The sequence below is a fragment of the Mercenaria mercenaria genome, chromosome 18 (assembly GCF_021730395.1).
Source record: "Mercenaria mercenaria strain notata chromosome 18, MADL_Memer_1, whole genome shotgun sequence".
Classification (NCBI taxonomy): Eukaryota; Metazoa; Mollusca; class Bivalvia; order Venerida; family Veneridae; genus Mercenaria; species Mercenaria mercenaria.
The window spans coordinates 19503850-19530841 of NC_069378.1; the positions used below are offsets into that span (position 1 = coordinate 19503850).

The following is a 26992-nucleotide window of genomic DNA, read 5'->3' on the forward strand; positions in this document are numbered from 1 at the left end:
GGGGAACAGTACAATTTTGCATGTTGATAAATATATATATATATTTTTTTTTGTGTGTGGGGGGGGGGGGGGGGGGGGGGGGGGGGAGGGGTTGTGACCAAGGCAAGGTGGTGACCAGGTGTGGGTACACAACTTCATATATTTATAATAAATGTTCACGGAAAAGAATGAAAGAAGTTTAATAAAATTCTACCAATTGGTTGATTTGTTATGTACAAATCTGTAGATTTTAAACAATTAAAGGGCAATAACTCTAAGGATAATTGACCAATTAAAAAGAAAATGACAGGCATCGTCGAAGAATGTTTTTTTTCATATTTATTTAAAGTTCCATGAAATTCTACCAGCTTGTTACTGAGAAATGGCTGCAGACGTGGATTTTTCATTAAATCAAGGGCAATAACTCTAAGGGAAATTGACCAATCAAAAAAAAAAGTGACGGGCATCATTGCAGTATGTTGGTGCATGTTTATTTCAAGTTTTATGAAATTCTACCTAATAGTTACTGAGAAATGGCTGCGGACGGACATTTTTGGGCATATTTCATTAAATCAAGGGCAATAACTCTAAGGAAAATTGACTAATCCCAAAAATAAATTGACGGGCATCATCACAGTATGTTGGTTCATGTTTATTTCAAGTTTCATGAAATTCTACCTGCTAGTTACTGAGAAATGGCTGCGGACGGACGGACGCACTGACGGACGGACACCATTTCAATACCCCCCTTCCGATTTCATCGGCGGGGGATAAAAATAGTGAAATATAATTAGACACTGTAAAATGAAATATACGAATGATATATCAAACCTGTTTTCGTCCAAAATGAACCAACGCAAATTGAAATCTAAGTCCCTTTCTATAGAGCGGATATTTCATGAGTGTCTTTTCATATTGAATTTATTAAACGAGTTGAATAAAATAGTAAAATGCGAGGCTCTGTCGAGCATTTTATTAATTTTATTCAACTCGTTTAATAAATTCAATGTGGAAAGTCACAAATGTAATATTCTTTTTATCACATGTTAGCCTTTCTTGTCGAAACATTAAAAATTCGACTTTCTTTTACTATATAAACAAGTCAATTTGATCAACGTCTCCTATACTATAAATGACGTCGACGTCAAAGCTTTATTACACTAGTGTATTATCATTTTTATTTAATGGCTTTATTACACTCCCGCGACGTCAAACATGTGATAAACAAAAATAACTGATGGGGCTTATATTTCACTTTCTATCTTTCCATATCATCTGAAAGGGTGGTTTTGGATGAAAACCGGTTTTGTTTCATCAATCCGACCACATCTGTTTCACTCCAGGTCATATGTTTCTTCATTGTCTTTCGCGCTGGTACCCAGTATAGTCTACGCCGAGTTATACCTTGTATACATCTAACTGTAGTCAGTTTTAACAACTTACCTTTTGTAGTCAGTTTTTAAAACCCATACTGGCTTGGTTCCAAACTGTTTCCCCGTGGGTGTATCAAAGAAAATTGCCAGTTTCTGTGGGTATTCTTTATCTTCGGCCGACATATGTCCAAGTCCCTCGGGACACCACATTCCGTAAAATTTTCCTCCAACTGAAAACAAATATGTGGTAAGGTGTGTTGCAAGTATTTTTACTGATGATAAAAGCATAGACAAATGTTAAAAGAGAAACTACAATATTTGTAAATAGTAGATATACTTAAGAGTTGTTTGCTAAAGCTCGTATGAACTGAAAAGAATTGAGACAACATGGGCGTACCATAAAGGTATATAAAAGTAAATACCTGATTTGATATCGAAATCTCCGTTATCTCTGAGGATGAAATTTGTCTTGACGTCATAAAAGTCCAAAAGATTCGCAAGAAGGGAATTGTCTAGCCCTTTTGTAAAAGTTGCGTACCAATTTCCTGCAAATTTCTTTCTATCAAAACTACCTTGAACTTGAATTTCATCAAGTTTACAGAGTTCTCCAGTGTACGTTGGAACACTACTAAATACTCCAATATTTAACAGTAAAATAAAAAATAAAACCGTTGAAAATATAGCGAGAAACAGACATTTATTTCTACGCGAAAATATAGTCCCACTTGTGAACATTTTTTTCAGTAATAATTATGCGCAATTTCGTTCTGTTTTTATTCCACTTCCGGTTTTTTTATCCATTCAGATGTTAAGAGGGGAAAAAAAGAACTTGGCCTTCAAGTGCTTCACACTGCTAAATGTTACTACGTTGTTTACATAGATACATACATGAAGCTGCTGCACTTTGGTCTAGTGTTGCGATAACAAACGTTGCAGTCTATACTATCTGAGGCTAAAGCGATTAAATCGTATGTTTATTGTAGCTTTAACCACAGACATGAGAGAAGATGTAAGATCGTGTGTTTACGGGTGAAAAGATATTTAATCTGATGTTTAAAATTAAACAAGATTCCACGTGTTTCCATATCAGTGCAAAGTGTATTGAATTTCAAATATATTTCAGTATAATTGTTCAATGATTCACTGAAAAACATATAATAAATTCGACCTGTGAGCTAGATATAAAGAGAAAGGTACACACAAGTATTACAATCCCCTGTGTAGATATAAGGTGTTAGGCATTTCAGAGATAAACTTGAAGATAACAAAAATGCAGATCTTATTCGAAATTGCAATTGTGTACCATCACGCTGAAAAGGACCACGGTGTGCACTTTTGTGTCCGGATTTTACAAATAGTTAGCACAAATAATGTTTCCCATGGAAGCTCTAGGGTAGAGTAGAGACCGACTATACTTGACTATACTTGATAACCCATTTGAATGGTATAAATTAGTACACCAATCGTACCTTCCCTGTTGAAGAGCTGAACTCTGCAAACTCCACGGCGAGGTAGGGTTTACTGGTTCCTTGCTTTTCATCACAGCGCTCAATGTGCAGGGGGAAAACAGTTTTAGATATTTCCAGGGCCCAATTTTTGATTGCTCGGTTACTTTACTGGTGGGAGCAAGTATCATTTACACAACAGCCTACTCTTCGCTAGAGCTCCGATGTGAACTTTGCCCAACAGGTCAAAGGTCAAGGTCACTTTTGAAGTTCAAAGTGAGCAGCGTTTTTTCCCCTGTCCGCACTGTAACACAACCCATTCATCAATGGATTTTAATATTAATCCAATAATTTTTACAACATCAGATCCATAGCTAATGCTAAGGTCACCGTGACACCGATTAACGCATTTAACATTCAAAATAAAAAAATATATATATTACACAAATGATAATAATAATAATAATAATAAATTCTTTATTTTCAGAAGGTAACATGTACAGACATGCAAATAAAACATTTACAACATCTTAGTTCAAACATGGCCTTCTATAACATAATAATTCTTGTTATTGAGTAAAATGTGTACATGCCCTTCTTATTTCTATATAGAAAATATTACTGCTATGAGTGTGATGTTCAGAATGACTTTGACGTCAAAAGTTAACGTGGTACGAACAGGATCTGTTTGATGTCCGGTCTGTAACCCTGGAATCTACCAAAAAATAACTTCTTATTTCTATATAGAAACTATTACTGCTATCGAATATCGGCTGGAGTGTGGTCTTCAGAATGACTTTGACGTCAAAGGTTAACGTGGTACGAACAGGATCTGTTTGATGTCCGGTCTGTAACCCTGGCATCTACCAAAGGATTATAGTAGTACTGCACAAATATTCCCCATAACGAGACGATGGGTAGTGCGCAACACCCAGCTCCTAACTTAAAAGTCAAGGACACATTTAGAGGTCAAAGTCATCAGGCTTTTTTCCTGCCTGCATAATAAATCGCAACCATCCAGCAAGAAATTCGGATATTATTAGGCGCAAATGTTCCCCCATAAAAAGACGACGTGTTCAGTGCAACACCCAGACCCCAAAGCCAAAGGTCAAAGTCGCAGTTCAAGGTCAGGGGAAAACAGTGTCTGTTTTAGGTCCGCTCGATAACTCTACCATCCATAAAGGAATTTCAGTATCACTTGGCATAGATATTCCCAGTTATGAGACGATGTATCCTATGTAACACACATACTTCTAGGTCGAGGGTCAATGTCACTCTTGGAGGTCAAATGTTAACAGGGCCTGTTCAGCTATACCATCAATCAAGGCATTTCAATATCATTTGGCACAAATGTTCCCCATAATGAGACAATGTGTCACGCTTAAGACATATACCCCTTACTTGCAGGTCAAGATCACCCTGGATGTTAAAAGTTACATGATCTGTTTTGCGGCCTCTTAATAACTCTCCAATCCATCAAGGATTTTTTGTTACTTGTCACAAATGTTCTCCATAATTAGACAATGTATCACGCGTATAGTCCAGTCTCTAGGTTAAAATTAAGGTCACATGTAGAATTCAAAGACTTTAGGTCACTTTCTTGTCCAGTATGTATCTATATAGATATCTAAATAGCTTGGCATAAACATTCAATAAAACAAGCTGATATCGTATGGACCTAGATAAAAAAATCTTCAGAGTTATTTCCCTTTAATATGATACATTTTCTCTATTTTCCGAAAATGAAACGTTATTAAGATATTTTTTATTAAGATATGTTTTATTAAAAGATGTTAAAAGCAATTAACAAGACTTAGTTTAGATTTTCAGATATGCGAATTATGACATTAGCAGCTATCCAGTCACCCCCATTGTGGAAACATGAACCGGAGCATTGTCACGAAGCAGCGTCAAGACGCGCACACCGGTCATTGGACGGGCCTCTCTGTAGTGGTCCACCGCACTCCGGTCATTGGACGGGCCTCTCTGTAGTGGTCCACCGCACTCCGGCCATTGGACAGGCCTCTCTGTAGTGGTCCACCACTGCTTGAGGGACAATTCTGGCGTAAAATGAGTCTGGGACAGTCTTGTACACAGGGACAGGGACTTGGGCTATCATACCACCTGCATAAAAATTAAAGTACATAATACGCGTTTTACAGACGACCTTCACTAGCCTGTCGCAATTTTCTCCCAATCCACATTTATTTCTTTTCCTTGAGGCTCGTAAATTTAATCCATGTTTCATCTTTTAAATTTTCAAAAATCATCACAACAATCGTCAATGGGCAGTTTTTGACCCCCACCTCCCCCGGCCTAACAAATGGGGTAGCCAACGCGCCCAATCTGACTAAAGTACATCTCCTATTACGCTAAGCATACTTAAGTCAGATTGCCAACGCGCCTTATCTTTCGAAGCCCAAGACTGCTTCAAAATACTAAAACTGCCCCTGAACTAAATTACACATCTGTCTGAATTTGACTGAAATCTCCTGCGCTGTGTATCGAGCATCTTCGTACTTAAGCTTTTTGACATTTGTCATGCCTCTATATCGTGGGCTGAGCGCGAAACTATTGTAACTGTATATTAATAAAGAACAAGATAAAATAGTTTCACGTTCAGCTCTCGATATGATTTCCACCATTCTCATCCATCAGACGTTCGTCAAAATGCCGAGACGAACGTTCAACTAGGGAACCTCTGGTATGCGAGAATGGATTTCCACGTGCATTTTGTGCACCAATCAGCGCACAGAGGATTACCCTATTTAATACATGTATGGTATCTTTGTACACGAGATGATCGTGAATTCAGAATGACCTTGTACTTCTGTTAAATTTTTCGTTTGCAGACTAGAGTTAATACATGTACACATTGACTAAGTATAATTTGTATAATTGGTAAACTAGCTATTTGTATTGGAGGTCAGTGGCTCAAAAGTCAAAATCACAGGGACCAAATTTTTGTTTATTTTAATCAAAGTTACTCATTACATTTGTTACAGAAGCGGCTCCAATTCTAGAAGCTTTTCCAGATTCTTTAAGCAAGTCAGGTGTAGGATATAAAGGCACAGTAACACAGACAAAATATTCAAGAACAGTTTAATTCATTTTAGTACACATCATGTTGTTCAAAATTATGTTCCTGACAGAGGCTACTTCAGTATAACAAAAAAAAGCATCTATAAAAAATTATATAACTAAATATGTCAAAAATGTAACAGGATATACAAGTGATAACATAATATTTGTGGGGTTTTGGACAGAATTGTTTATACTTTAGAAGAAATCTTAACTCGATCTGTGACCTCTTTTTCATCGCATCATTTCCAAAGTAAATCTATCTGAATCTGTGTTTCTCATAAAAATGGAATACATTCATTTCTAAAAAAAAAATTACCATACTATATTTATAAATAAAGTTTTGTTTAAAAAAAAAGAAATTAGTACAGATTAGACAAAGGTTTTAGTCTTTTTAGTCTTGTTAAATACTGTAAAGTTATTAATATTCGTGAACTTAATATTTTGTGGTTAATTCAACCAATGAAGTTAAATGCCAATAAATAAGAAAAATTCCCATTCATTTTATGTTCAAAGGTCAAAATTCAAGAATTTATATCCTAATGAAAGTGCCACTCTAGTCAAAACCACGAAATTCGGTGACCGCAAAATTAACTGATCTTACAGTACACTATGTATATATACAATTTCTGTACAAAACCTCTCGCACAACTTATTACATGCAATGAGACTATGAAATAATATCAAATGCCTGAATCTGAGGCATATAAAAGGTAACACATTAATTTTATTAATTATGCAACATATTCTGTACCATTCCTCGCACAAAGTGAAATGTAACATTAAGTGAAATGTAACACAAGAATATGTAACATTATGCAAAATGTAACAATGTTAATTCAATATGTGAAATGTGTTGTACAATGTAATGTATTATTTGTTCATAACAGGAAATGTAACGTATTATTTGTTCATAACAGGAAATGTAACACATTATTTGTTCATAACAGGAAATGTAACGTATTATTTGTTCATAACAGGAAATGCAACGTATTATTTGTTCATAACAGGAAATGTAACATCTGTGACATTCAACATTTTAATCATTTCTCATATTCTAATATCATATCTTTTATAACACCAGTCAATGACTGTTCATACTACTGTTTGGCCTAAATTGTAATGTAGTGTGTGCGTGTGTTCGGGTTTAACATCTTTTTCAACAATTTTTCAGTCATATGTAATGTAGTTGACCTATAGTTTGGTATCAAAGAAAGTCCAAATACTGTCTTTTGAAACTATCTATTGATACTGGTGGTTAGATTTTGTAACAATGTGGGTCCAAGTTTATAATCCCTCCCCACCCCACTCCATCTGCTGAGCCTGGAGACTGATCTCAAAATCCTAGTATCTGATTAGTTTTTGTCAAGCCCGAGCTTGAAACTGACAAATAATAAAGTTGCATTTTTGAAGCTGGTTCCCAAACTCGTTTTTATAACTGCTGACCTTGACCTTTGTAGGAGAATTGTGAAGCTTTAGCATCCGTTCTATTTTAAAGATATGGAACATTGCATAGACATTATGACTACATGAAATCATGACTATATGATCGATAATAAAGCACTAGATTTAAACTCAAGAGCACAACCAGGCAGGCTGTTGTGACATTTAAGCTGATAAAAGCTCTTCGAATATTAATGTCACTAGAATGGTGAAACGTTCATTTAAAACTAATTTTGTGACATTCACTGCTCATTCTATCAATGTCATAGAATCATGTGACATTCAAGGTCATAATTAATGTAACATTCTGTATACTTGTATCAGCTACATTTCAGTTCACTTAAGCCAAACTACTACAGAATTATGTCAGTTTCGCAGAATTATACAACATTCATGAATTATTTCAACATTTAACAGAAATTCAGTCATACTGCTTGCTACAGGCAATAATGATATTTTTTCTAGACAAGCATTTACACTATTATAGGTGTAGTTGAATGGAACTTGGTATACTGATTAACATTTGGCTTTTCTAAAGATCTTGAGTACATATGAGGACAAGCTTGCTAAAATGGCACATACTTACGAGATCAGAATTTAATTTCATTATTCACAACTCTACTTGAGTCACAACAACTTATACAAAAGATTTCTTAAAAAATAAACAAGATATTCACAACATCTTGCATCACTCACCAATTCTAACTGTACAATGGTTACTTCCCTTTCTGACCGTGGAAGAGAACTGATAGGTTCCAGGTTAACAAAAGTTGCTTCCCCTTTTGAAAGTGGCAGAGAAATAATTGGTTCTAGTTATATAAAAGTTACTTCCCTTTTTCACAATGGGTTACAAAATAATCACTTCTCTTCCTGACGGTGACAGAGAAATGACAAAAAGTTACTTCCCTTCCTGACATTAGCAGAAATGATATGTTCCAGATAAACAGTAGTTACTTCCCTTTTCTGACTGTGGATTAAGACTGATAGGTGCCAGTCCTATGATAGTTACTTCCCTTTCTGACCATGGAAGAGCTTAGAGATATTTCTATCAGGCTTTACCACCTAAAAACTATAGAAAAATACTGGCCTTCCAGCTTTACTGATTTGGCAAAACCAGACCAACCCCTTAATCACTAGTGGACATCTTGGCAGGACTAATTCTTCTGTGTGCAAACCAGATAAATTCTCTCAGTAATAATTTCATCCAACAATGACTAGATCTAACAGCACTGAAGTACTGGTAGCCTGAATCCAGTGTGACATTAAAACATCTGCCAAGAAAAACACAAGTTGTAGGCAGTGAAAAAAGGGTTACCACATGGTATAGACATATAAAAATACCAAATTATTATGTATATCATTCTGGTCACAGTTCTGTCTTTTCAAAGTTACCCGAGAATACCGTTATCAGGTTAGCATTGTATCATTTGTCAGTCAAATATTCTTAACAATTTTTGGTTGACTCACTAGTTTTTTTATTATGTTAATAATCATTCTTATTTATCTTTGAAAGCACTATAGGTAGTAACATACATTGGTTTAATCCCTTCAAATTTCATTACTGCTTTGTGAGAAGCTTTAAACAACGGAGCAAAAGTTAGATCACAGTATGTCAAATGAGCTTTAGGCCCAATGAGATGAAAATAAAAGCGTGACACAACCAAAGGTGCCTTACAACACTTGAAAACTTCAAACAACAGCTCTTGTAAAGATAAGAACAGCAATTTTCTGAACAAACTGTGAAAACTAATGTAAAATCAAAGCACTGATAGCACTGATAGGGAGGAACTTGAAATCTTTGGCTTACCTAAGCCTAATATAAACTGTACACAAGTTCAAAAAAAGAAAAAGACAATTTTCTGGCTCTCTCAGCTTACTTAATAACGGTATTTATACAAAAATAAAAAAAAACAAACCCATCTGGAACTATTTTTGTAAGTTAAGTATATATATAGCATTTGATCCGCTGAATTTAAGAAATATAAAAATTGTATAAATAATTGTTGTAAATTAAATAATCAATATTACTATAGTTAATAATTACATGAAAATTTCTTTAAAATGTTATTTTAAATAATTGCAAGAACAGATTTTTAGTAGACACAAACTGACAAATGTTAAAACTTTGACTCAATGTTTAAAATTTAAAAAAAATGTATGATATATGAATATATATGTGTAAATAATGATTGGTGTCAATTTAACAATTACAAAAACAAAACAGACAATTATCTTAATGAACACAATATTTTTTAACCAATCTCTATTATTGATCATTATATTTTTTCATAAATAATTCTATGACTTTGTAATACATACAGCAAGGTTATAAATATATGAATAAAAACAAATCAAATTTTGATGTATGTAACTATTAGATCCTAAAACCATTTTTTTTAAAAAAATGTTTAAGAAATTAATTGTCACTTAAGTGCAGAAAGTGGAGATCTGTTTTTTTCATATCCACACTTTTTGCATGATAAACATTTTCTGTAATGGAAGCCTTTCTTAGTATTTCAATTTCATCTGTTTTTTTTTTATTACTGGTGTTACATATGTATTGCACTAGGTGGGAATCCACCTGTTTTTCTGTGTCTGAACTACTTTTATTGATATTCATGACCTGTTAAAAATAGTTCTTTGTTTCAGAGAAGTTTAATTAAAGTTTTGGCTACATGAAATAAAAATGAAAAAATTTTAGGGGTAAATATGCCAGTAACTTTATCTAGGATGTAATCAGCTCTTGTGGATTTTACCATGCTAGACCACACCCGAGGTTGCACAACTTGTGTGATCCAGACTAAGCAAAAACCAAGTCGAGCAGAACACAACATCCCACATCAAGTTAATGTTATATTAAGCCTAATACATGTATATCAATCCACTGTTAGGCCTTGTACTGTCCAGTTACAGGTTAGCTATCTGTGAAAAATGGTACTTTATGGGATTCTTTTGAGTTATGTCTAAAATATATGAATAAATATTACCAGAGTGTTCCATAAAATATTTCAATAATTTTAGTCTAATGTATTCATTCCCTATTAAAGGGTTTTACATCTTGTCATTTAAATATACTGGTTAAAACAATCAAGTACAGGTGGATTCTACTTGGTGTTCTCCTATATGTATCAATTACAGGCTGGTCCCTGTTCTAAAATTTATCAACTACAGGTGGTTTCTACATGGTGTTCTGTTAGGTCAGAAATACAATGTTGTTTCATTGGGTTTGGTCAGAACGTTTAGAAGTGTAAGCTGATTTTGGCAAACATTGTCCTGAAAAATAATACAAGGCTAGGTCCAGTCGATACAGACTGTTAGTTCATACAGAGAGCTACCAAAGCATTTTTACACCCACCCCACCCCCATCTCTTCCCCAAATGTCATGAAATCTAATACAAGGCTAGGTCCAGTCAATATAAAGACTTTGAGTTTATAATGAGAGCTACTTAAGCATTTTTACCCCCACATCACCCTATCTCTACCCTGCAAAAAGACTTATTCATTGTGACTGTCTTTATTCATTAAGGTGTAGCTTTGTTTATATGTTCAGTAGCTACTTGTAAATCACAAATTCTTACTAGTGTTTCTGTGCAAACTAATGCTGTAGCATTATCATCATTATTGCAAAGAAAACAAGAGCTGTCGGAGGACAGCAACGCTCGACTATTCAAAAGCCTTGTCGATTGAATGAATACGAGTCGAAAAAGGGACATAATTTAGTAAAAAAGCAAAATAGGGTTATGGAACCTGCATAGTGCTTATCAGCTCAGGACAGTGGACAAGTGTGTGAAGTTTCAATCCATTCCCATTAGTGGGTACTAAGATACCAGCTTACATAATAGGAATTTAACCAAAAACTCCTAAGTCGAAAAAGGGGCATAATTTTGTAAAATGCGAAGTTGAGTCATTGACCCTTTGCATTGCATGTCATATCATGACAGTGAACAAGTGTGTGCAATTTCAATCCTTTCCTATTAGTGGATACTGAGATACCAGCTTACATACAAAAACTTAACCAAAAATTTCTATGTTGAAAAAGGGGCATAATTTTGAAAAAAAGCAAAATAAAGTCATGGGACCTGCTTTGTGCATGTCAGATCATGACAGTGAACAAGTATGTGAATTTTCAATCCATTCCAATTAGTGAGTACTGAGATAGCAGCTTACATACAAAACCTTAACCAAAAAATTCTAAGTCGAAAAAGGGGCATAATTTTGTAAAAAAGCAAAATAGAGTTATGGAACCTGTGCAATGTAAGTCAGTTTATCACAGTAAATAAGTTTGTGAAGTTTCAATCCATTCCCACAAGTGGTTACTGAGATAGCAGCTTACATACAAAACCTTAACCAAAAATTTCTAAGTCGAAAAAGGGGCATAATTTTGTAAAAAAGCATAATAGAGTTATGGAACCTGTGCAATGTAGGTCAGTTTATCACAGTGAATAAGTGTGTGAAGTTTCAATCCATTCCCACAAGTGGTTGCTGAGATACCAGCTTACATACAAAAACTTAACCAAATCGGGACGCGGACGCCGACGCGGACGCCGACGCATGGGCGAGTCCAATAGCTCTACTATTCTATGAATAGTCGAGCTAAAAAATGAGATCTCTTGAATGCAGCGTAACAGTAATATCAGTTTTAAACATAAACATATTATATCAATAGCTAATAGGAAACACTTGAACAATATGTGATACATACAAGTTTAACAATTTATGAACAGTATCATCTGAAAAAATACAAGTTGAAAAGTTTTCAGATTTAAAGATCGACTCCTGCTTCTTCTTACAACTTTTTATAGACTAGTGGTTTAGTTTTTCAGATTTAATACAAAAAATGAGCTACCTCTCATACACCCACTTACTCAAAACTAAAATTACCCCCATCCCCATAAGACAATGAACTTTTCAAAGAGGGTGCATTTATTTATACTATATAAGGTTATATAGTATATTACTATAATGATTACAAAAACAAACTTGATAATCTGGTATATAACAGCCTGATTTTCCTGTATATTCGAGCTTCACAAGTTTACCATTGCAAAAGGCATTTCCACATGTAAAAAAAACCAAAATTATTCTTACATTTCTAGAAAATAGTTACAAACTTTTGAAATGAATACATATTCCAACATACAACATACAAAATGTATTCATCTTTTGGATGAATGCAACATGCATTTCAACCTTCTATGAATACCTCTCCTAGCCTATGGTGGTAACAAGTATATATTATAACATGCAAGCATATGAAAACATCAGCTGAGATAGTTCACTATAGCACTGTGTATGACATAACATAATACAACTACATGGTGTAATTCACAACAATTCACATTATTGTAAGTGTACATCAAAGTCACTGTTCACGAAAAATGATAATCGTGAATGATAAAATTGAATGCACTATTGGTAAGTATATAGTAAAATGTTAACAGACCAACGGTATTGCAACAGTGACAGAAACTTGTGCCATTTTCAAATCTTATCACATAAGTATCAATGTTTTTCCTACCGTGCATTAAAAAATGCAACATGAACAGTGAACAATGGTCCATTTCTCCTCCACACAAGATTAAAAATTTAGCACATTAATTACGTGGACGGTTAATGTTTGAAAAGCACTCTTTTATTTTCCTGCTTAGCGCTCTCACATTATGCTTTAAAAACATAGCACTTTGCCCACTGTTTAAGGCAGACATCATCTCGGGGCAGAAGTAATTTCAAATGCTTCTTAGCAGACATCATTTCAAACGGTTCAGAGCAGACGTCATTTCAAATGGTTTATAGCAGATGTTATTTCACTAGCTTCATGACAGAAATCACTTCGAATTGTTCTTAGCAGACTTCCTTTCAAATGGTTCAGAGCAGACGTCATTTGAATTGCTTCTGGGCAGAAGTCATTTCAAATGGTTTTGAGCAGACATCATTTTGAAATGGAGTTGTACTGATGTCATTTCAAACTGTTTTGAAAAGACCAAAACAATGTATGGTTCCAATCCAGTAAGTTTTTGTTTCTTTTGATGGACCTCAGCATGTGAGATTTATGGTTATTTCATTCCAGATTGTCTGTTTCAGTCAACAAAACTTCCATGAAAGCCTTCTCTGATCCCATCTTCTTGTAATATTTTCTCATTTGGACCATACTTCCTTGTAACCTAACAGGAATAGAACTAATCCAGTTGGGTGTCCTTGTTTCACATTCATCTAATTACGGTGAATGTTGAAATTTTATTTTCAAGACATATGATTCACTGAATAATGTTCTTGAACTCTCCATGAGTTTTGACTATCACAATAATTTTTTAAAACATTAAATTATCACTACACAGCCGATTCTCCGTTTGAGCAATTTGATAACAGTGGTTCGTTTTGCCGAACTTCCGTTGGGCTATTCATACCCATATCATTGTAGTAGTCTGTTAATCGTTTTGGTTTTGGTGCTACTTTAGGTTTAACACTACGGTCCCGTGATGGACCAGCAGTCCGGTTAAAAACACTGTCTCTAGGGTCACCTTCAAAATATTCTGGATTTTCGAATAATGTCGGGACAGGATTTGGAACTAAATAATTGTCTATGGCATCTTCTGGAGACATTTGTTTTTCATTTATATAATAGTCTGAAAAATAAAACATTATATTTATAAATATTCAATTAAATTCATTCTGTGACATCTTTCTATCAGTGTAACAGCATAAAGGAATTTCTTAACCTTATTTTTAACACATGTTTGATTATGTCAAACATGCTACTTTGTCAGCTAAATTACAGTGACCATTAATAGGAGAAACTGCATAGTGCACTTTTTTAATGCACTTCTTTTTATTGTAAATTTGTAAATAACAGAAAATATAAACTCAATGAAAGCATCATCCAGTGTGGGAAAATTAAACATTTTTTTCACGATATTATTCTTGAATCACCCCAACAATTCAAAGCTAAGTTTCTAAGTACTGATTGCCTTTAAAACTTTATCTCTAATATAATTAATAGCTTTGCAATAGTGATGAAATTCTTAACAAGTTTTACAAGCTGTTCATACAAGCGTACGAACGGTCATTCTACATAAGCAGGTCATACTTCCTAAATATATCAAAAATATAAACTTTAATAACTTAGTATAAAAAAGAAAGGAATGCAATTATGAAAAGATTTTTTTTCTGCCAGACAGACAGAATTTTTTTTAGTTGCCGGTAAATATAAAAGATAAAGAGACCTTTACTGTTTTCTAAGTCCAAGTAAGCTTTAGGGTTTGCCGACTTAGGCTGAAGGTAGTCATCCTCATCTAGAGGTAACTGCATCACTGGTGGGCTTACAGGTTTAGGACTTCTAGCCTGGTTGTTTGGTATATTGCCGTTACCTACTTTAGGAAATCGCAACATTACGTTACCATCAACGTCATCTGTAAAGTAAGTAACAACAAATTAACTGCAATGTTTTGAGTTACTTTTACTCAGTGTAAGAAAACAGCATAAGCACATTACCATCAAAATTATCTTTTATGCAAATAGATTAGAACTAATTTGTATTAAATAAAATGTCATAATGTTAAAGTCTTTTTTAGATATCTTATAAACAAAATACATATTAGTTACATTAAATTAATGTCTGAATGTGTAACAAGTGTTACTCAAAAAGAAAAAATGCAAACTCAATGGTGAATATCTATTAATTATCAAAAAAAAATTACCCACAATTTAATTGCGAGACTTTTTAATGAATAAACTTTTGTGAGATATCTTTACCAATTAATATAATTTAGGTGACAAAATTTAATATCACAGCATTTATCAAGTTCTGTTAATGAGTTTTCAGTAACCTGCAGAACTTGTTCGCACTACTTTAAAACAAATGCTGTCAACTATTCAACTCAAACACTGCTGAAACATGAATTATATTTTTGCTGATACTTTTAGATTACGTGTTCATAGTTGTCATTATCAATCCTGTTCAAGCTCCTCATTTTAGTCTAACTTTGGAAGAGTGTTGGAAGTAGAATTCTAAAGATTCTATTGCCAGCTTAAATTGTGGAGGGAGCCTTGATGCCCATTTATGCCTTAGTTCTGATGTGTCAGGTATATAGTAAAACCATAAACATTTCACAAGCCAATTGGTTGGCTTCTTCACAAGAACCAATCCAACATCTGCTACGGCTTAAACATACTCTGGAGGATTCAAAGTCAGTGAGAGTAACTGTTCAGTCATGAATGACTATAAATGGATATAGCCCACATAAAACTTTTGTAATTTCAGTATTGGAACAAACCAAACCGAGCTGCACACGTGTCAGGATACTCACCTCTATTTCTGGTATATTTTACAGGATCTGAACTATATCTCCCATTGATGCTATCTCCACGGAGACGGTTGCTAGGCAATAGATCTCTCTGTTGTTTTGCAGCAGATGCCGACTCAAGATGTCCGTAACGTTTTTCTCGAATCAGTTGAGGCTGCTCTTTATTTGTTGCCCCACCAAGATGTTGCACCTGTACATAAAAATAATCATTTATTCGTATCCTTTTGTGCGAACAATTCAGAGTTACTGGATCAACCTTTAATTTGAATTAACTGGCCCTCCCAATTTCAAATGTGTTACATTATAGTTAACACTATGATATAGACAAAAGTCAGAAAGTGCCACAAGACGCGACAGTATAATACAATATTTTTAATGATTTTTAAGATGATACAGGTTCTAAAAATGAAACAAAAAAATTATATTCAAACTTGATATCTACACAACTGGAAATGTCAATTAATTACTTTTTCAAGAGTTACACACCTTGAAGTTATTGTTTTCTATTTGCAATGGTACAGGTGGGGCTGGTTGTAAGTATTCATCTGCCTCTATTACTTCCTCTGGTCCCTCAGCGGCCACACTCAGGTGACGGGCCAGGTCGTCTTTGTCGTAAGAATAACTCGGCAATCGCATTAGTTTATCTCCCTGAAAAGTTAAAAAGAAAAAAAAATAACACTTTTGTTTCATTCAAGTTGAAAGCCACGTTTTTTTATAAAAAGCATTTCAGCTAAGTACAGCTGTCACTTGTTCTAACTATTCTGTACCAGAACTAACATGTTTATAACTGAAAGGTTCCCAACATGGTTCAGAGATGGAGAACAAATGAGCCGTGCCATGAGAAAACCAACATAGTGGTGTGCGACCAGCATGGATCCAGACCAGCCTGCGCATCCGCGCCGTCTGGTCAGGCTCCATGCTGTTCACTTTTAAAGCCTATTGGAATTGGAGAAACTATTAGCAAACAGCATGGATCCTGACCAGACTGCGCGGATGCACAGGCTGGTCTGGATCCATGCTGGTCGCATACCCACTATGTTGGTTTTCTCATGGCACTACTCAAATGACTCACCCACATGCTCTTATTCCAAATGGATCACTCAGGAATCAGACTGACATCTTGCTCTCTACCTGCTGAGCTAACTGGGCCAGTGTTAAGACGAAAGGGTTATAATAGTTGGTTCAAATAGTTCCAAACAAACAACAAAGGTCAATCATTGCCATTGTGCTGTAGAATGTGAAGACACGATGGAATTTTGAGATCAATGATTGAACCATTAAGTCTGAATTTTACTTTGTTAACTCATTTGTTTTATTACCCCTTGTTACGAACTTTTCCTTCTTCAGACAGTATGCATTCATGTGAGATGGTAATTATTCAGAAAAGTTCTTCATCAAAAAATACAGCTGAACCTTGGTATCTCGAATTTCGAAGGATCGAGCGTTTTACTTCGAGATGACTTAAAAATAATATTTTCTGCACAATGTTTTCGGGACAGGACTTGAAAATTTCTTCAAGACAGCTGGAATTATATATATATATATATATAAAGAAACACAATGGCATAGCACAGAACCATTAGTAAACTAAACTGAAAAGCTTTTGTTGATCTTTGGTATTGACCTTTTTAGTATCAAATACATATTAGAAATTCCTTTGAAATCACTGCAAAGGAACAAACAAACTTAACAAAATTTATAATCCTTTAATGGATAATTACATTTCAAATATTTCATAAAATGAGCCGTGCCATGAAAAAACCAACAGAGTGCATTTGCGACCAGCATGGATCCAGACCAGCCTGCGTATCTGCGCAGTCTGGTTTGGATCCATGCTGTTCGCTAACGGTTTCTCTAATTGGAATAGGCTAAAATTGAAAGCAAACAGCATGGATCCTGACCAGACTGCGCAGGCTGGTCTGGATCCATGCTGGTCACAAAGCCACTATATTGGTTTTCTCAAGATGCGGCTCATATTAGAAATTCCTTTGAAATCACTGCAAAGGAACCAACAAACTTAACAAAGTTTATAATCCTTCAACGGATAATTACATTTCAAATATTTCAAAAAATATCTACTGTAACATGGTTTTAAACTGACAACCTAACTCTTCACTCCATTACAAAACTTGAATATTTTAATACCATTCCTTAAAAGCCTGTAAAAGTATAACATTCCATCTACCACATTTATTTTTTACGTTGTTAGAATACACATTTACCATATGTTTAGTACAATATAGACAGTTAGGACTTGGGGGTGGGGGTAGTTTACAGGGTTACAAAATTAACAGACATTACATCACATTGCCCAAAATAAAAAATAAAAAAAACTATGCTGCCCTTGAAATATATATAATTTTTCTTTTTTCTTCAATAAAACTCGATGCAAGTAATTTGTAAGAAAAGCTATACCACCAACATTATAAATATAAACTATATCAGTAATTATACTATTTGCATTAGTACATGTAGATTTTTGCCTGTTTGAATGCTGTTTTCCAGTTATATACTGTGATCAGTGAAAATAACCCGAATTCCTGGATTTCTTACCAGTATTCACCTATTCTCTGCAAGTACATATGAGCTGCGTCATGAGAAAACCAACCTAGTGCGTTTGCGACCAGCATGGATCCAGACCAGCCTGCGCATCTGCAGGATCCATGCTGTTTGCTAATGGTTTCTCTAATTGCAACAGGCTTTGAAAGCAAACAGCATGGATCCTGACCAGACTGCGCAGATGTGCAGGCTGGTCTGGATCCATGATGGTCGCAAATGCACTATGTTGGTTTTCTCATGGTGTGGCTCATAGATATATCAGAGATATTGGATAGATAATCTTAGAGTTATTATCTAGACTATGAAGAAAATATGTTTCTTCACAGATTCTAACCCACAACCTTGTGAATGGAAGTCACATGCTCTACCTACAGAGCTTACTGGACTGGGTAGGGTACAGAAACATTTTTTTTCAGTTTACCTTACTGTTTGATTTAATTAAAATCTTTACCACAGGCTTTATTATTAATTTCTCATTTTGTGAAAAACCAAATTAAGTTTATAAAACATTTCAACAGGTCTATATGGGTTATAGTTGGAATGTTTGAGATTTGAAGATATACTGAATTATTTTAATTTCACTGATCTAGGCAAAAATGGTATTTAATAAGCAAAAATGGTATATGTGTATGCAGAAATAGTACTTAAAGCAAAAATTCTTGGGTAAGGTTTTGGCTAATACATGTATTTAAATATTCAAAAGGAAGTTTTACAACCTCCCTGTCCCCCCAAATAACAAGAACAACAACAAAAACAAAAAACAAGTTAAGCAAGCTGTGCTATTCTGATAGTTTTATAATGATTCTGTAAAAAATGGAGTCAAAATTTCCAATTAGTCCAAACTTTATAGCCTAAAATGGCTGAAACTGACAGTACAAAAAACCCTGTTTTTAATGACAAATGAATTATTAACAAAAGATTCTGTTGCCATCCTTGGAATTCTTTTTTTATAAATAAAGGCAGATCAAGAAGTCGTTAAAATGCACAGAAGAGTTTTAATTTCCAAATATCTTTTCTTTAATTCCTCGCTTATTAACATATTTAAAGGACAGCTCTACACAATACAACAGTCAGTATTAAAAAGTTACATGCATAAATACAGTTGTGACATCTAACAGTAGCATATCTTTGCGACAAAAATTAACTAAAAATCAGAAACAGGAACAGTATTACAATGGTACACAAGAACATCATACATGGTACAGACATCACCTAACTTTGGTGGCATAAATTCTTCACTCTGATCAAAACGGCTTACATTTTGGACATGAATTTGTGGATATTAAAGTTGAATGAGCTACTTTAATTCGATCCTAGGGATTTAATTTCCAGGATCAATGCTCGATCCTAGGGATCTAATTTCCAGGATCAATGCTTGATCCTAGGGATCTAATTTCCAGGATCAATGCAACAATAAAATCCACAAAAATTTATCCTCTATGAATATATGATTTTGTGCTTTTTTGAAAAGTCTTTGGAGACATGTCTCAGAAAGCAGCCTTGCCATTGGCTAATTTTCAAGACTGTGCTCTAAACAACACAGTATGTGTTTTATTTAAAAAAATTTATGCATTTAAAATCAGTAAAAAAATATTATTTTGTAGTCATTAGACAATTTTTGATTTCCGAAATTTTTTTACATAGAATGAAATAATTCAACTCTTTTTTTTTTGTTTTTTTATCTTATTATTCTTGTACAAAAGGTTTTGATCAGTTATTTTACAATTCTATCTATTAACACATTCAATCAAGCCTAATATCTGACATAACTGTGTTATTAAAATGGTCTTAACAAAAATAATATACATTTTATATAACATACATTTCTACAAATTAGCAACATGAACATTTTCGAACAATTATTAAAACATAAGGGAAGATTATGCATTTTTTAGAACGAACCATGCATACTATATACACATGATTGGGACACGCCATGCTAAATATAGTTGAGACTGGTACCTCGTCCTTGTTGTCAGCGACTGCCTCAACTTTTATTTCATCTAAAACCTCTTCCGAGGGTATTTTCTTCAATTCATCCCCCTGTGTACAGGCATCATTACATGATTTTATCCATGTTTCATAAAGTCAATTTCCTTATTCCAGCTGTTTTACTTGATCATGTAACATAACGAATGGCTATTTTTACATGTATTAAAGATTCATTATTTTTCATGTAAATAACAAGTCTAATACAGTATTTCTATGTAAATTACCATTTCTATTTACATGATTTTCTCATGTAAAAAAACCCAATTCTATTGGTATTTTTTTACCATGTAAATAACAGTTCTATCAATGCTCTATCATATGTCATTTTCCTGTAAATAACCAATCCATTTACATCATTTTATCATAAAATTACAATGATGTCCCATCAGAATGGTATTATATTATTTCGTCATGTAAATTACCAGTATACCTGACTCAAATCTACTCGAATTTTTTAAAATGTTTGATTTAAAGGTAATGAAAAGGGTGGCCAAACGACACTGATTTTCTTTCATTTTACCGTTTTAGTTAAAAGGACAGGCTCCCAGATGTTTTTGATGGAAGTGCTAAACTGAATAGGCATTATAGAAGTTACTGTCAAAAGGGATTTTTTTTATTTTTGCAGTATTTTAAGTATCTCTAAAATATATATTACTACTCAGAAAATGGATTCTGAGTAGGTCTTAATTTCTTTAAATAGATTTCCTTAAACTGGCTTCGATAAATATTGAGATTTTTCCCAATTCATTTACACTGCTTTCAATATCCTTTAGGCCACCCTTTCAAACTAAGTCCACCAGTAACATTTGTAACAGGGTCATCAGTAAAATATTTATGTTTCCTCAGTACACAACTGTATTTTAAAAACAAGGGTAGGTAGGTTTACAAACTTTCATTTATTTACTCTTTACCTAATTTTTCCCTGTAATTTGCCAAAAAGAATACAAAACAACTCTTGTTAAATAGCTTGACATATTTTTTTAAATTACCTCCCTTTTTACAACTAAATGAGCTCCATTTTATAATAAAAAGATACTGGAAAACATAAATATTTTTGTGGTGGATGTGGAAGGAATTAGTGCACAGTAAGAAAAAACAGAAACTGAAATAGAAGCAAACATTCAGTGCAAACTTTGAATTCTTACTTGGTTGGTCTGTGAGAGATTGATAAAAACAACATTATTTCCATTTGTTGAAAAAAAATAGGCATTGAATTTCAATCAAAAATTTCAGTTCAGTAGCCATGTACTCTATCTAATGGCATAAAACAATGTACATTTTTTCCATGTATTAACAGGATGAAGTTTTCAAGTGAGTTATTTTTTGTTAGTAAGTTAATCAAGAAATATTAGGAAATCAACTTTTTTTACTTTGTGTGTTTTTTTCCTGATAACTTTGTGACCATCCATCCAAATTCTAAAGAACTCAACACATTTGATCATTCCTTTAACAACCATCCCTAAACCATCTACAGTAAAATGAATTTTACTGATGTTTAGGCATTAATTGGCTCTTATTCTAAATGCCTCTCAAACTGAGGGAACATCTATTCATTCATCCATCTACAATTTGCCATGCATCTCTTTCCCCTCTTTTCTAATGACAGGTTATCAAATATTTTCAAGAACATCTTTATCACCCCTTACATTTTTGCTATCTATTAACCATATAGGAAAAAAACCCATCCTCAGAATTCTAAGCTTGCACCTTTTATATAAATGTACCATATTAATATTTTTAAAAGTAGAAAATAAATTGTGAAATTATACTGGAAAATTGCTTTTGTGTACATGAGTATAAAAAAGCTTATACTGCATATTGTTTGGAATCATGTTTAAGGAATCACTAGAGTAAATACCTGGAAATGTGTCCGTCAACACGTATTTTAAAATACGAATATAATACAAACACTATCTGAGAAGTGTTATTCGGGACTTTCCGAAAATACTGACGTCAATAAACATTAGAGATCTACACTGTTACCCCTTATTCTCAGGGGTTCATTAAAAGTCCTGAGAATACAAGTCAATTTCTTACAGTCTAATATAAATACAAAACTATGCTAGGTGTTAAAAAAAGATATACCTGAATCACTAAGTAACGTCCTGGGTCGCGTGCCATCTTTGCAAATTCTTCCGCTAATTCAGAAAATGAGGGACGGCTTTCAGCATCCAACATCCAACCTGCATGATCAATAAACTATGAGTAGTACTACTGCATTCAACAAATTCATTTTTCAATTTGTTTAAAAATCAGCATGGGGTTGTATTTTTTTTTAAATGAAGTTTTACTCCAACAGCATGATGGAATCTTTTTTTTTTTTTTTAATTTTCAGTTACAAGGTTTTTTCTCAAACCTAATAATAGGCAGGCCCCTTTTGGATTTAATAATTACAGGGAAACTGATTCAAAATATCAGACCCTGATTTGTGTAATTCCATTTCAGAGTATTTCGGGTGGGTAAATGTGGGATAAGAGAGTATATCAGTTGTCACAGAGAAAATACGGCTGGCCAGGGAATGAAACTAACAATATTTACATACAACCTTGCTATTGGTCACATTCAAAATTGTGCTCAGAAATAACTAATCAGATGAAGGAGTTTTAAGACTGGTCAAAGAAAGTCCGTGTTAAGATCTCAGGCCCAGAAGATATGATGGGAATGAAAATTTGGGTTTCCAATCCACATCAGTATTGGGGCAAGTGTTTTGCAATCAGGTCTAAGCTTTTAGTGCACCGGTACTTACATTTGATCATAATCATATAAACATCAATTGTACAAATGGCAGGTTGAGGTAATCTTTCTCCTTTCTCAAGGAGGTCAGGGACATCTCGTGCTCGTACATTTTCATAAGGTCTCGCACCATACGTGAATAATTCCCAGGCTGTGACACCTGTTGAAAAATAAATAAATCAATTTTAAACCCAGTAACAAATTTACATAGATTAAAAAAAATATCTATGATAAGCATTTCACAATCACAGTTTTGTAGATTACTTATCATTCCAACAGTAATTCAAATATAGAAGAGTTCATCTGTCCTGTGTGAACAACTTACCTTAATTCCATATATCTGACTTGTGTGTGAATACTTAATTGTAACTTGTGTGTGAATGCTTTATTGCAACTCTAATACTTGGACATAAGATGTTGACAGTGTACCGACTTGTGCACAAATATTACATGTTAACTCCATACACCCGACTTGTGGGCAAATACATTACTGTAACTCTAGTACTGTGACTTGAGATGCTAAAAATGTACTGAATATCCAGGTATCTGATTTGTATGCAAATTCTTTACAGTAACCCCATACATCTGGCTTGTGTAAATACTTTATTGTAGCTCCACATATCTGACTTGTGTGTAGATACTTTGCCATAACTCCATCATCAGATTTGTGTGCAGTTCCATACATCTGACATACGTGCAAAAACTTTACCATGACTTCAGACATCCGACGTACGTGCTAATACTTTCCTGTACTCTATCATCAGTCTTGTGTGTGAATATCTTACCGTAACTCCATAAGACTTGTCTGCAACTCCATACATCTGACACAGTCATGTGCAAAAACTTTACCATAACTTCAGGCATTTGATGAATGTGCAAATACTTTACTGTCATCCAACACCTTAATCTTAGGTGAAAATAATTTACTGAATCTAAAGACATCTGCGTTAGGTGGAAATTAGTTATGATAACTCTAAACATCTGACATATGTTACTTACCATAACTCCAAACATCTGATTTATGTGTGAAAATTCTGTTCTGTATACATTCCAGTGCTAACCATTTAATGGGCATCTGAAAATACATATCCCTATTTGATCAAGGTACGCAGAAAGTCAAGGTCATATAATGACCTTAATGAATCACAATAAGAAAAAGTGACATTATATCTTTGACAGTCTGAATTTTACAAGTGACATATCATCTCGTTACAGTGGTCATTTGTGCGGAGTTATTTCAAAATCCAACACTGCTCAACGAAGTTAAAGGTCCATTACTAAGGGAAAGTGAGTTGGCAATTTTTTTCATAGCCAGTGCATAGACTTCTGCAAGACACTAAATAATGAAGATTGGCAGGTCAAAATTTACAGAAGGTCTTTGGAACTCAAAGAAATGTATGTGTATTATGTTGAAATTTCAATGAATCGACAGAATGACCCCCCAGGTCTTTTTAACTTTCTTCATACTTCATAGAAAAATAATTGTACATATACTTCAATTTATTTCGAATTTCTACATACCAACTTTCATTTTCCAATAAAATGAAATAGTTTCTGTGCTTTTTAAAAGAAATTAAAATGTTCACTTTCCTTAGTATTGGACCTTTAAAGGCCATATATAATTTTGTGCACATACAAACATACGCACAGACACACAAATAAAATTTTTCTTTAATATTCATTAGTGAATATAGTTAGAATTTGAAACTTCTAATGAAAAAAATTCAATAATATACAAAACTGGTTCTAAAATTAACTTTTGCCAATATACTTTTGTGAAAGAGGTCTACAGTATATCAACCAACCTTGCCGCCAGAAGCGTGATATTCATCTTCATTGTAGTCTAGAAGCTTGGCAAGACCAAAATCTGTGATCTTTACCTGACCAGCACTTTGGACTGTTTTAAATAAAGCAGAATACCTTTTAAAATATTTATATAATATCTTACTGCAATTTTACTTTTCTTCCATTTGAAATCCTCTAATGTATTTCATTTACATTTTTTGTATGCTGAAACTGCAAGATCCGTCATTCATTTTTAACTCTACCAAGTTTTAAAATCACTCTGTAAAGTATTTACTAGTGCAGAGTTCTTTTCGTAATACTTTCATAAAAATAGTTTTAAAAGATCAGCTAAACTTTTTCAAATCAAGATTGCTAACACAAACTGTACCTTGAAATCATTCAATTTTGTCAACACTAAAATTGTGCTTTGACCAAAACACCTTTTTGTGTGAAAAGAATCTGTTGATTTCAAATTTTAAAAACAGTATAATTGGGAACAGTGTGATTCTTAGGTATTTAGTTTTATGAATTAATGCAACCTTATAATTAACAGAATTAACTTGCCCATTAATGATTATGATTTCACAGAATACATGTGGATTACTGACTTACCTAGGACGTTTCTAGCTGCCAGATCCCTGTGTACAATACCCCTCTCCTCCAGGTATCCCATACCCTGTAAATAAAGCATTATAATCTATAAACTATACCACAGAATATATTTAACAGGCCCTTAATTTAATACACATTGCTCAATTACATGAATTTGATCTTTTTGTAAGATGTAGGAACGTAGGTAAATGCGCAAAATCACGACGGCTGAACCCTGTAAGGAAATGTTTTTCTCTCCTCATTTACCGATTCTTAGCAAAAACACCAAGACAGATTTTTTGATGTACCACACTGCAGCCATGGCAATGAGTGGTATCACCAGATGCTTTAAATAAAGACCACAGGGATCCTATGAGTACCCTCCACCAAAAATAAAATCTAGCCCTGTTTCTTGTATTTCCCTTTACAGAACTGCATGCTTTTTTATAGTTCTTTCTTCGTCTAAGTTCTCCGTAAAAGAAGTATGTGTCTTAAAAATGTCGCCTGAAAAATATGAAATATGGAAGTATAGTGGCATCAATATTTTTATCAAGTATAAAATTAAGCAATGACTCACCCTAGCTATCTGTGTGCACCAGTTCAGTAATGACTTGGATCCAGTGTTATCCTTATGTTTTCTGATGTAGTCCAGAAGACAACCAAGAGGCATCAACTGTGTAATCAACATCATCTAAAACAGAAACAAATGTCTCATTTTATAGTTTTATACTCTGCCATATTTCTGCAGGATATCTTTGTGTAATGTTTGAAGTTAATCTTGTCTATTCATGCCTTTACTTGGGTAAGCCTATCAATGCCTTTAGTTTGGCACAGCTACAGTGATATGCATGCCAGAAAGCATATAATAGTCATTTGTTGGGGTACTGGTATTGTGATATACTTGCCAGTAAGTCTATGCAAGTCAGTAGATGGGGCATTGGTATTGTGATATGATGGCCAGTATGTGTTACTGTGATATGCTTGCCATTCAGTTGCCGAGGCACTGCTACTGTGATATGCTCACAAGTAAATCTTTACCATCAGTGGTTGGGGCACCAGTATTGTGATATACTTGCCAGTATGTATATGCCAGTCAGTATTTGGAGCACTGATATTGTGATATACTTTCAAGTATGTATATGCCAGTCAGTATTTGGGGCACTGATATTGTGATATACTTGCAAGTATGTATATGCCAGTCAGTATTTGGAGAACTGATATTGTGATATACTTGCAAGTATGCATATGCCAGTCAGTATTTGGGGCACTGATATTGTGATATACTTGCAAGTATGTATATGCCAGTCAGTATTTGGAGCACTGATATTGTGATATACTTGCAAGTATGTATATGCCAGTCAGTATTTGGGGCACTGATATTGTGATATACTTGCAAGTATGTATATGTCAGTCAGTATTAGGGGTGCTTCTTGTGATATTCTTGCCAATAAGTCTATAACAGACAGCATTTATGGCACTGCTATTGTGATATGCTTGCCATTAAGTCTATGCCAGTCAGTACTTGGGGCACTGCTATTGTGATATGCTGCCATTAATTATATGCCAGTCAGTACTTGGGGCACTGCTATTGTGATATACTTGCCATTAAGTCTATGCCAGTCAGTACTTGGGGCATTGCTATTGTGATATGCTTGCCATAAAGTCTATGCCAGTCAGTACTTGGGGCACTGCTATTGTGATATACTGCCAT

At 34.1% G+C, this 26992-nt stretch overlaps 2 protein-coding genes across 7 annotated transcripts in view; both read right to left on the reverse strand.

Annotated features, from left to right (window-relative positions):
- Positions 1-1392: 1392 nt before the first annotated feature.
- LOC123538662 (purpurin-like) lies at positions 1393-2235 on the reverse strand. Its single transcript, XM_053529496.1, has 2 exons — positions 1775-2235; positions 1393-1582 (listed from the first exon to the last, which is right to left on the reverse strand). Exons 1-2 carry the CDS (start codon positions 2085-2087, stop codon positions 1419-1421), a joined length of 477 nt encoding a protein of 158 aa, XP_053385471.1. The 5' UTR covers positions 2088-2235; the 3' UTR covers positions 1393-1418.
- Positions 2236-5882: 3647 nt separating this feature from the next.
- LOC123537817 (epidermal growth factor receptor-like) overlaps positions 5883-26992 on the reverse strand; it is a 188728-nt gene continuing 167618 nt past the window's right edge. For 5 of the 6 annotated variants that reach the window (XM_045321661.2, XM_053530543.1, XM_045321657.2 and 2 more), the window contains 11 exons: positions 25859-25972; positions 25303-25366; positions 24711-24802; positions 23905-23980; positions 22919-23065; positions 22258-22355; positions 20143-20223; positions 16108-16269; positions 15625-15811; positions 14542-14727; positions 5883-13944 (listed from right to left, as the gene is read on the reverse strand). In XM_045321661.2, coding sequence (XP_045177596.2) covers positions 13649-13944; positions 14542-14727; positions 15625-15811; positions 16108-16269; positions 20143-20223; positions 22258-22355; positions 22919-23065; positions 23905-23980; positions 24711-24802; positions 25303-25366; positions 25859-25972 — 1503 coding nt within the window. In that variant the 3' untranslated portion in view covers positions 5883-13648. The remainder of the gene's footprint in view (positions 13945-14541; positions 14728-15624; positions 15812-16107; positions 16270-20142; positions 20224-22257; positions 22356-22918; positions 23066-23904; positions 23981-24710; positions 24803-25302; positions 25367-25858; positions 25973-26992) is intronic. The other variant, XM_045321662.2, reaches the window with a different exon arrangement.

Coding starts and splice junctions, on each gene's coding strand:
- LOC123538662 (XM_053529496.1), bottom strand. CDS start 2,087: ATGTTCACAAGTGGGACTATATTTTCGCGTAGAAATAAATGTCTGTTT. Junction 1,583..1,774: donor AGATTTCGATATCAAATCAG/GTATTTACTTTT, acceptor ATTTGTTTTCAG/TTGGAGGAAAATTTTACGGA.